Genomic DNA, 12,388 nt, shown 5'->3' on the forward strand with positions numbered 1-12,388 from the left:
CACACACACACACACGATCTCAGGCAAGTCTGAATACTCACTGCTTGTAGAGGATTTCATTTAAAAAAAAAAAAGCCCTGGTGGTGCACACAGCGATGGCCATGGTGGGTGGGGGATGGGGCAACCCTAATGGGAGCACCAATGGCCTGGGGGAGAAGGGCTACCTGCGGGGGGAGGAGGATGAGAGCTCTCCCCAGGCAGGGAACAGCGATGCCGAGGGTGGAGAGGATGACAAGGCCTGCGTGGTGGACTGCGTGGTGTGCGGCGACAAGTCCAGCGGGAAGCACTACGGCGTCTTCACCTGCGAGGGCTGCAAGAGCTTCTTCAAGAGGAGCATCCGTCGCAACCTCAGCTACACATGCAGGTAAGAGACTCTTTGAGACTCGATGTGATCCAGTGCAACACAAAACCGAAATATAATCCAGGGTGAGCTATCTGCCAGCACGTGGACAGTAACGAGCCTTGTTCGTGACATATGTGAATTACGTCACCGCTTACAGCCTGAGGGATTGGTGATTAAATGTCCCACAGGGCAATCTAAAGCCAGATCAAGCTCTAATTGAGGCAAATTTTACTTTATGTTGCATTGAGTCAGATTAGACATTACAACTGTGTACTATAATAAATAATCTCATCTCATTATCTCTAGCCGCTTTATCCTGTTCTACAGGGTCGCAGGCAAGCTGGAGCCCATCCCAGCCGACTACGGGCGAAAGGCGGGGTACACCCTGGACAAGTCGCCAGGTCATCACAGGGCTGACATATAGACACAGACAACCATTCACACTCACATTCACACCTACGGTCAATTTAGAGTCACCAGTTAACCTAACCTGCATGTCTTTGGACTGTGGGGGAAACCGGAGCACCCGGAGGAAACCCACGCGGACACGGGGAGAACATGCAAACTCCATACAGAAAGGCCCTTGCCGGCCACGGGGCTCAAACCCGGACCTTCTTGCTGTGAGGCGACAGCGCTAACCACTACACCACCGTGCCGCCCCATAATAAATAATATGAAACAATAATCAGTCCCTAAAAGTGCAACATGCTCATTTAAATTGCATAAGCTCTGTTGAAAGTGGCTGCAATGACAAATGTAAATTAAACAAAAGTAATGCAAACTTCACTGACCTTTCCATGAACTCTGTTGTTTGGGTGTGAATTGTGCTTTTCATATGGTAATTTATAGCTAAATTGACTCCAGGTAAAGTGTTAAATGGTCTTAATTGTTAAAAAAAAAACCTAAAAAACACACACGGACGATCAACACTATTTAATTAAATGCCCTTTAGTTAATGTATAAATAAGTGTAGTTGAATCAAAACTGCTTTAAAGAACAATGTTTGTAAGTCTAAAAAATACACCATTTCCCATTTAAATGTAGAAAAGGGATTAAAATATATATTTTTTTACACTATGCAATATATTAAAGTGCCATTCCACCATTGGATGTATTCTTTGGCATAAAATACAATATATTTTGACAACATATATAAATGGTATCACTAGATAGAGAAATCTATTAGCTTCAAAATGATATATCAAACATAATTTTTTGACAACGACAAGTATATTAATTTTGTGACCAAAGTCACCTACCCTTTTAATTTCCGCACGTGATGTCATCGGCAGGTTCCCCTTCTTGTGTACCACGTGACGTGTGACGTGGCACATATTATCAGCAATGGTGGATAGAATGCGATAAAAATAATACCAATAAATCTAGCTAATACCAATAAATCTAGCTAACTGAAAGATTAACTCAAAATTTTTCGCAATTTTTTTGGCCCCCATATACGAGGAGAAATGACTCTCTCACTTTGGGGGTTTCCTGGTCTAAAAATAGACCGACACGTGGTACACAAGAAGGGGAACCTGCCGATGACATCACCTTTCACTACCGCGCGGAAATTAAAAGGGTAGGTGACTTTGGTCGCAAAATTAGTATACTTGTCGTTGTCAAAAAATTATGTTTGATATATCATTTTGAAGCTAAAAGATTTCTCTGTCTAGTCATGTTGTCATAAAATATATTGTATTTTATGCCAAAGAATACATCCAATGGTGGAATGGCACTTTAAGATTTGAGTGGCTGTAGGAACATTGACCCAGAATGCTTTGTTCATGGTATGTAAATGATCAAATGTGTTTCCAGTATTTTACAGAAAGTATGTGGATATTTCCCATATTGTTGCAATTTGTAGAAATGTTTAGATTAATATACAACATAAGATACATGAAGTAATAGTTTCCTGAAGAAATATATTGTATGTTGAAGCTCAAACCATATTGTTTATAATACTTTTATGAACAAATGGACTTCAAAATACTTTTGATGTCCTTTCTGTGCATCTGCAAATTATATTAATCATTCACAGCCCGATTTACTGTCACTACAAAGACTCTCTCTCAAGTATAAAACACACTGGCTGCTACAGAAATGTGCAAATTGAATGGTGTTCTTTCAGTTGTGTCGAGGTTGCGTGGGCTGATGATTTGCCAAGGCCAGTTTTTTTTTTTTGATAAGCCTTCAACCATGGCGCACCACCAAGGCCAGTCATCTCTGGCATCAATTTACTAGGACTCTCTGTTTAAAGAATTAGAGCCAATGTTAAATATTCATTCTTCAACTGCCTTTCTCACAGTTGCTCTGACTGCATTTACTTATTGGCAGTCATACCAACTGTGCACAGCTCTTTATGGATGCTGGAGCGGATGTCACTACCATAGAAAACGTTGCGAAAATTCAACTTCTTTTACTGGCAGCATTTCTATTTCAAGATCACTCAGGCCTTTATAATTAATTCAAGAAAACAGATTTTTAAACTTTGCCAAGCAATATCATGGCAAAAAGAAGCAAAAAGTCATCTCTTGTTTTTGTAACAGAACCATTTAACAGCATAAAGGAAAAACTGACCTGAAACTTAATGAGAACCATCATAATCAAATGGATAAATTAGCATAGATATTCCTGTTGATATAATTCTAGTGGTTGAATTAGTAGTATCCTAGTATCGGTCATGAAATGCAGGAAACAATCACCATCATGTTCATTCATACCTTTTTTTTTTTCCAGATCAAATCGAGAATGTCAGATTGATCAACATCATCGTAACCAGTGTCAATACTGCCGTCTGAAAAAATGCTTTCGTGTGGGTATGAGAAAGGAAGGTAACTGTCCCAGCTTTCACTGCACTTCTGCTAAATAGATATGGTGCTTATACATGACACAGCATATATCGCATATACAGTATTATGCATATACTAGTACATACAGTTGTAGTGTATTTTTGCAATAGCCATTAAAAAAATTAATATAGCAGTCAAAGCTATTTAATTACTAGTGTAATTAATATCCAATGGTGAATTCAGTGTGGCTTTCAACCAGAAGTCCAAAGCCTGCAGTGCTGATGTCCCTATGTGACCTTGGCAGGCACAATGCCAGAGGCAGTTTTGCTCTCCAAGCTGTGCTGCTCAACACCGAGCTGCCAACTATAAATCCACATGACATGAGAATAATGCCTTGATGAAAGCATGCACAAATGGCAGAATTGCAATTTTTTTTGTCTGGAGGTTACAGTGTTCCCTTTACAGAGTTATCAAAAACGATAAGGTTTATTATAACATTCTATTGCAAGACAAGCCCTGCATTCCAGTTCGTGTTTGACATACAGATTTCCCCTTGCACTTTCGAGTATGTGATGTGTTGAGTATATGGGTCTTGTATCTCAGGAATAAACATCAAGATATTAGTGTTTCTCTGTCATGATGCAGCATCATGAGACCTCAATTACCATCATGGGAAGCGTGGTTTTATTGGTAAGCATGGTGCACAGTGATAGACTCTGATGGATGATGTCATCCCAGAAGCTAACACTGTGTCATGTGTATCTGTGGTGCTGTGTGTCAGCCAGGCATCATTTGAATGCTGATTGGTTGAAGCAGGGCAATCCAATTTCAGAATAATATTCCTACAAATGCACATCAAATGTCCTTCCATCCATCCATCATCTATATCACTTGTCCTTCAGGGTCACAGGAGAAGCTGGAGCCAATCCCAGCTGACACTGGGTGAGAGGTGGGGTACACTCTGGGCAGATTGCCAGTCTATTGCACAGCTAACACAGAGACGAACAACCATTCACACTCACATTCACACCTATAGGCAATTTTTATAGTAGGTAGTAGACCTAATCTGCATGTTTTTGGACTGTGGGAGTAAATCAAAGAACTTGGAGGAAACCTGCACAGATACAAGGGTAAATGCAAACTCCACATAGAAAGGCTCCAGCTGGCCATGAGGTTCGAACCCAGAACCTTCTTGCTGTGAGGCAACAGGGCTAACTACTGCACCATAATGCCACCCAAACATCAAATGTAAACAATATAAATGTAAAAAAAGAAAGTGAAAACAAAAAATGTCTTTATCACATTTAGTACTTTCAGTGTATTAAGGGCTGGGGAAGTGTTCCCTTAACCACTTTCTGAAAGTATAGTCCATTAAAAAAATCTCATGCATAACAAAACCCGAGGAAAAATGCTTTCTAAAATCAGTTTAGCCCTGTTCATAAACCCTACGTTCATACTAACATTTGACTAAGCAACAAAGCAAACAGCAAACACAGGATAACCCTAGCAAGTGAGACGTCACTTCTAGATTAGAAAAAGAAACCTTTATTTGTCACATGCACACTTCAAGCACAGTGAAATTCATCCTCTGCATTTAACCCATCTGAAGCAGTGAATACACGCACACACTCAGAGCAGTGGGCAGCCACACCAGAGCGCCCGGGGAGCAGTCAGGGGTCAGGTACCTTGCTCAAGGGCACCTCAGCCCAAGGCCACCCCACATCAACCTAACTGCATGTCTTTAGACTGTGGGGAAAACCAGAGCACTCAGAGGAAACCCACGCAGACATGGGGAGAACATGCAAACTCCACACAGAAAGGCCCTCGCCGGCCACTGGGTTCAAACCCAGAACCTTCTTGCTGTGAGGCGACCGTGCTAACCACCACACCGCCAGACTGTCCCTTGGACATGTAGTACTATCCTGTGGATTAACAGATAAGCAAAGCAAGCGAAGCATACTAGCCATGTACACTCACCAGAGGCAACACTGTTCTCTGCAACTTCCTTCCAAGGTCTGTTTACATTGTTTATGCCAACGGTCCCTAGGTGGTGGAGGCATTATGTTGTTGTTGTTTTTTTGGGGGGTTGTCCATGTGTCCAACTGTGCATTTGTCCAAGATTCTTGTTAGTGCAAAGCAGAAATAGTTGAATATTTGTAGGCTTTATATGGAATTATCATTGTACCTATTAGATGAAATGATTAGATTTTAGAATTGATCCAAAATAGGTCAAGGTCACAGCAAAGGCAAGTGTATGAAATAGTTTTTATTCAGTAGCGTTTTCTCTCTATTTTATGTTAAAAGGGTATTTAAGGCATAAAAATTAGTAACAAAAAGGACTAGCTATGTTGGTGGTGGAAGCATCCATGTTGATGCTGTTGGTGTTGAGTTCTATTTCCAAGTTCTTTGTAATGTCACGATACACATTTAATAAGAGGCTGTATATGAGAGGATAATGAAAACGAAACATGCAACCATGGTTGTTCCATTTTTGTGTCAAATAGTAAAACTAACTAATGGTGAACTAATTGCAAGTAGAAACTAAATTTGGGCTTGTTGGAGCAATCATCAAAGACTTGCCATTTTACAATGTCATACCTGCTTTGCACAGAATTAAGAAACTCACTAGTTTACATAGAATTAAGAAATTTACCTAGAATTAAGAAAATCTCTACATTTACATTCATCATTTGTTTTTTTGCTAAGAGATTGCTCATGTTTACTTTCACTTTTCTGGATATTCTACAGGGTGTCCCAAAAGCCTCCATACATAGGGGAAATAAACACTTTTTAGTAAAATGTAGCTTTATTTACAAAACATCCTTTCATGATTGTCATTTCTTTGTAAAGAGTCGTCTCTCCCACTCATGAGGAACTTTCAACGCAACTGCTGTTGTGCGTGTAATTGTACTTCGAATGCGTTCCTTTGTGATGTAGCCATGAGAATGATTTCAATACATTCTCTAGTTTGGTTCACATGATACTTCCCCCTAGTGTTCATGCTCACGTTACATACAAGTATGAAGGCAGACATCGATGCGAACATCTGTATGAAGGCCTCATTTGCTTGCAAGTATGCAGTAGCAGAATAATCCAGGTCTTGAAGGCTTTCTATGTGACTGTAGTTTCCTTCAGAAGAGCAACCTGATCAGAATACACATTATGCATGCTCCTTTTTGAAATTGGTGAATGAACCTGTTGGGATTGAGGAATGAGCAATAAATTGCTTCACGTTGGTAATGTTTAGTATCTTAAATGCACGGAACCCATCAGCAGGTTCAGGCTTTCATTACTGTAACTACATACATTTTTTATTAGTTTAACTCGTTCATTCTTTATAGCGCACTTATCCATTGTGGGTCGGGGGTGAGCTGGAGCCAATCCCAGCTGACACTGGGTGAGAGGTGGGGTAGACCCTGGACATGTCACCAATATATTGTGGAGCTAATGCAGAGAGACAGACAGTCATTCACACTCACGTTTACACCTATGGGCAATTTAGAGTAGTCAGCTGACCTAATCTGCATGTCTTTGGATTGGAAGGAAACCAGAGCACTTGAAGGAAACCCATCCAGGAACATCCATCCATCCATCCATCCATCCATCCATCCATCCATCCATCCATCCATCCATCCATTATCTGTAGCTGCTTATCCTGTACAGGGTCACAGGCAAGCTGGAGCCTATCCCAGCCGACTATGGGCGAGAGGCAGGGTACACCCTGGACAAGTTGCCAGGTCATCGCAGGTCCAGGAACAATGAGAACATGCAAATCCTAACCATTGTGCCACCTAAAGTTGTTAAATAATTAATAGTAGTTACTGAATGCAAAACCATAAAATGGATAACAGAATAATATCCTGCAGCTTTATGGAGTTAAATTGTTTTTAGGAGGTAACTATTCTGTCTATACATGACCTGTTGTAACACTTATTACTTTATTTTGCTACCTAGGTTTGTTAGCAAACCTAGAAATCTGATATGACTTAATTTAAAAAAAAAAAGCAAACATACACTGCTCTTGCTGGCAAAGGCAAGGGCAAATCCTCAACCCACATATGACATGGTTGAAATGCACTTCAGAGTCATAATGGTGAAATAAAGCAAAGGTGTTAAAACATGTATTGGAATGCAGGGAAGGTTTTTGATTCATTCTATCAACTACTTCCTTTCAAGCTTATTTAATTTGTTTGAATGTACCACCAAATTCTTTTCCTTTCTCAGCAAATCTTTTACTTTTTTTCACTATTGAAGCAAATAGTAGAAATAGATTCTTGTATTTTGTCCTGGAAGCATAATATTTAGAACATATTATACATGATGGCATTAAAAACAGAATTTCCTTTTGTCTGTAGCAGTCCAGCGTGGACGCATTCCTCCATCACACTCAGGTATCAGTCCAACTTCCATGGTCTCAGCTGGTGGAGGTGGGCCAGGAGGACCAGGCATGGCCAGTGACTTTTTCAATGGCCAGCCGGCGCCTGAGCTTATCTCACAGCTCCTGAGAGCTGAACCTTACCCCAGCAGCCGCTACGGAGCTCAGTGTGGTCAACAGTTACCTGGAGGCCACGGCTCCGTCATGGGCATTGATAGTATTTGTGAGTTGGCTGCCCGACTACTCTTCAGCACCATTGAGTGGGCCCGGAACATTCCCTTCTTTCCTGACTTACCTGTCTCGGAGCAAGTGGCCCTGCTGCGCCTCAGCTGGAGTGAACTGTTCATCCTCAATGCAGCACAGTCAGCCCTGCCTCTACACATGGCCCCTCTGCTGGCTGCTGCTGGCTTCCACGCTTCTCCCATGTCTGCTGAGCGTGTGGTCTCCTTCATGGACCAGGTGCGAGTCTTCCAAGACCAGGTGGATAAGCTCACACGACTACAGGTTGATTCTGCTGAATACAGCTGCCTCAAAGCCATAGCCCTCTTTTCACCAGGTAAGTGATGCTATTTCATGTCTTTGGTCGACCATACATCTTAGGAATAGGCCCATCTATGTAAAAACACACCTGGCGAAAAATATTAAAGGACTTATTATGTGAAGAAAAAAAAAATCACCAAACAGTGAGATCTTGCTTTTTCATCACCTCCAAAATGACCACTTATTCAGTCTGTAGAATTTTGTTAAACACATGGGCTACACTTGTACATGAGTGCCTATTCCTCACTAACATCTCACTAACTGATCTATCTCTAACAGATGCATGTGGACTGACAGACCCAGCCCATGTGGAGAGTCTGCAGGAGAAGGCTCAGGTGGCTCTGACTGAATACGAACGCATGCAGTATCCGACTCAACCACAGCGCTTCGGTCGCCTCCTTCTCCGCCTGCCCTCACTGAGAGCTGTCCCCGCAAACCTCATATCTCAGCTCTTTTTCATGCGGCTGGTGGGCAAGACGCCCATCGAGACACTCATTCGTGACATGCAGCTCTCTGGCAGCTCTATTAGCTGGCCTTACGTGCCTGGACAGTAGCTGGGTCAGACACCTTGTGAGCAGACAACAGTCAGCCACTCAAACTTTGACTTTGATGTTCTGTGTGGGCTTATAGGATTGTGATATGTAATTTCCTTTTAGTTGCTGCAAGAATATTCATGTTGTGTTGCAGCATCTCATTGCTCATTAGTGTACATGGACAAGGATGGCCAAAGGTCAATACGCTGTCACATGTCCTTGGGCAGACGAATAGTGTCACTTGATTTTGGGATACCTCAGGTTTTTTACGTAAATAGCAGAACTTATAGAGGTGACTCTATTGTAAATGCATAAGCACAGTGACAGATCATTGACAAGAAACTATGACTAGTAAAGGAAAATACAATCCATTTAAGGCATTGCATTCAGAGGTGAACATCTCAACGCTGTGATATATGACTGATCCAGGTCCAGCTTTAACCAATTACAGGAACGTTCCTGCTATACCTAAGAATAATTACTATTTCAATTATAACAATTGATTATGTAGTTTAGAAAAATTAACCTACTCATGAAGGTATTGCCATGGACTGCAGTGCTACTTACTTGAGAAATCAGTAGTGATTATGTATTGTAAAATGTGATGGTCACATTGTTTAAAAGAGCTCTGTGTACTCTTACTTAATTGGGTCCAAAAAATTTTCATACCGTTGGCCATGAAAAATATCCAATATTTTTGCATACAAATAATTAAAGCATTCATCCAAACACTTTGAATATTTTGTGCTGAAATTGTGACTAAACTGGAATTTATTCTTTGATCTCTGGATTTCAGGAAAACCACATTTGTCATTTTGTACTGAGGGAAATATGGTTTTCTTTTATAGTCAGAGTGCTTCTTCAAGCACATATGATGTATGTTTTAAAGTTAAAATTGAATGGCTTATCAGTAAACAGACACTTGAGATACAGTATTTTATTTTTCAGTCCATTGATTTGACGTATATATTCATAAAAAAGTGATGAGCTTTTAATATTTATCATCCATCCATTATCTGTAGCCACTTATCCTGTACAGGGTCACGGGCAAGCTGGAGCCTATCCCAGCTGACTATGGGTGAGAGGCGGGGTACACCCTGGACAAGTCACCAGATCATCGCAGGGATGATACATAGGCTACGTTTACATTAGACCGTATCTGTCTCGTTTTCTTCGCGGATGCACTGTCCGTTTACATTAAACCGCCTGGAAACGGGAATCCGCCAGCGTCCACGTATTCAATCCAGATCGTGTCAGCTCCGGTGCTGTGTAAACATTGAGAATACGCGGATACGCTGTGCTGAGCTCTAGCTGGCGTCTCATTGGACAACGTCACTGTGACATCCACCTTCCTGATTCGCTGGCGTTGGTCATGTGACGCGACTGCTGAAAAACGGCGCGGACTTCCGCCTTGTATCACCTTTCATTAAAGAGTATAAAAGTATGAAAATACTGCAAATACTGATGCAAATACTGATGCAAATACTGCCCATTGTGTAGTTATGATTGTCTTTAGGCTTGCCATCCTTCCACTTGCAAGTAGTAAGTGATATGCGCTGGGATCACACACACAGCGGCTCAGTCCCGAATTGTGGCTTGTGCACTTCACTCGCGCGCTCTGTGAGCTGCGCAGGGCCGGAGTGCGCACCCTCCAGAGGGCACTCACTGTTCAGGGCGGAGTGATTTGGAGCGCAGGATGCCTGCGGAGCCGAGCGTATCCGTGTATTGGCGTTGCTGTGTGCACGCAAATTGTGTATTGGTGTTGCTGTGTGCACACTAATCGTTTTAAAAACGTTAATCTGATGATCCGCTGATACGGTCTAATGTAAACATGGGCATAGAGACAAGGAACCATTCACACTCACATTCACACCTACGGTCAATTAGAGCCACCAGTTAACCTAACCTGCATGTCTTTGGACTGTGGGGGAAACCGGAGCACCCGAAGGAAACCCATGCAGACACGGGGAGAACATGCAAGCTTCACACAGAAAGGCCCTCATCGGCTGCTGGGCTCGAACCCAGGACCTGTGAGGCAACAGTGCTAACTGCTACACCACTGTGCTGCCCCATATTTATCATCAATATGTAAAAAATTAAAAAGAAAAAAATATATATATATCTCATCTCATGGAATAACTGCTTTATTCTATCCATATTCACTGGATTTTGAGAAACAGAGCATTTTTATCTTTCTAGCAAATTTGATAAATAAAAACTATACAAAACGTCCAACAAAATCATTTGCGCTTAGAATGTAAACAAACCAAGGAAATGACAACAGGAATTTGTGAAAAATGTTATAATAATAATTCTTGAAAAATAAAAAGATATGCTCTTACCATCAAATACTTTTACTCCACATTTTGTTGCTTTTTATGTTTTTTGTTTGTTTGGTTTTTTTGGGGGGGTGTTTCTTCTTGTTTAGGCTTTTTTTTTTGGCGATTGGTAAACCAACATAAAGGTGCATTGCTGCTACTGACTGGGCTGGAGTGTGGAACAGGTGCTACTGGGGGAAAAAAAACCAATAGCTATATTCTTTTAGCTATTTCTGCTTCTTTTAAATACTTGATCACAATTTTTGGGGGTTTTCTTTTAGAGTAGAGTTTTTATTTTGTCCTCGGTTGGTTCAGTAAAACGCTCCCCCATTTTGTTTTTTTCTCTACTCATGGGATATGAGCTGATAGGCTAGTAGTAGAGTAGCCAATCAGAGCACGTGATTGCTCATATCCAGTGAATGTGGATAAAAAATTTTATAGATAGCTAGATAGATAGCTAGATAAACACACACAAAACGGCCTTTATATATATATATATATATATATATATATATATATATATATATATATATATATGAAGTTTACCTGAGAGTGGTGAAATATTATTTAACACAAGAAGATAAACTTTATATCTTCGCACCATCGTTTAATGTTCTTTTTATTATATGGACACAGCCACACACACACACAAAAAAAATACGCAAGTTAATCAAAAGAATTTTAATTTTGAACCAGTTTGCCATTTTGACAATGCGTGTCTAGTCAATGGGAAAACACTGGAAGTGACATCATCGAAATGAAATATCAGGAAATATGTCACTCAGATCTGTGATGTATTTCATATGAATAATACAAGTTTTTCAACACTAGAAGATAAACTTCATATCTTCAAGCCAATATGTGATTTTCTTTTTGATATAGACACATTCACAAACAAAAAGTACCCAAATTTATCAAAACAATTAATCAATTTCCTCACGAGTAAAGATCTCATCTCATTATCTCTAGCCGCTTTATCCTGTTCTACAGGGTCGCAGGCAAGCTGGAGCCTATCCCAGCTGACTACGGGTGAAAGGCGGGGTACACCCTGGACAAGTCGCCAGGTCATCACAGGGCTGACACATAGACACAGACAACCATTCACACTCACATTCACACCTACGGTCAATTTAGAGTCACCAGTTAACCTAACCTGCATGTCTTTGGACTGTGGGGGAAACCGGAGCACCCGGAGGAAACCCACGCGGACACGGGAAGAACATGCAAACTCCACACAGAAAGGCCCTCGCCGGCCACGGGGCTCGAACCCAGACCTTCTTGCTGTGAGGCGACAGCGCTAACCACTACACCACCGTGCCACCCACGAGTAAAGATATTGGAAAATATATTAGTCAATGTCTCAGCTGTACTTTGTATGAAAAATATGAGAGGCGTATTTCCCAATAAGACAATTGTGTCTATATAATAAATATATATATTATATGGACACTAGTGTTTTACTGGGAAATACGCCACTTGTATTTTTCATA

At 41.1% G+C, this 12,388-nt stretch overlaps 1 protein-coding gene across 2 annotated transcripts in view; it reads left to right on the forward strand.

Annotated features, from left to right (window-relative positions):
- Positions 1 to 10,929, forward strand: part of nr2f6b (nuclear receptor subfamily 2, group F, member 6b) — a 12,149-nt gene extending 1,220 nt beyond the window's left edge. The window contains exons 1-4 of one of the 2 annotated variants that reach the window (XM_060941629.1): positions 1 to 364; positions 3,080 to 3,174; positions 7,491 to 8,063; positions 8,327 to 10,929. The exon at positions 1 to 364 is cut by the window's left edge and continues 1,220 nt beyond it. In XM_060941629.1, coding sequence (XP_060797612.1) covers positions 96 to 364; positions 3,080 to 3,174; positions 7,491 to 8,063; positions 8,327 to 8,601 — 1,212 coding nt within the window. In that variant the 5' untranslated portion in view covers positions 1 to 95 and the 3' untranslated portion in view covers positions 8,602 to 10,929. Of the gene's footprint in view, positions 365 to 3,079; positions 3,175 to 7,487; positions 8,064 to 8,326 lie in introns of both variants that reach the window. The other variant, XM_060941628.1, reaches the window with a different exon arrangement.
- The last annotated feature ends 1,459 nt before the right edge of the window (positions 10,930 to 12,388 follow it).

This window comes from Neoarius graeffei, chromosome 15 (genome assembly GCF_027579695.1).
Source record: "Neoarius graeffei isolate fNeoGra1 chromosome 15, fNeoGra1.pri, whole genome shotgun sequence".
In the NCBI taxonomy this organism is placed as follows: Eukaryota; Metazoa; Chordata; class Actinopteri; order Siluriformes; family Ariidae; genus Neoarius; species Neoarius graeffei.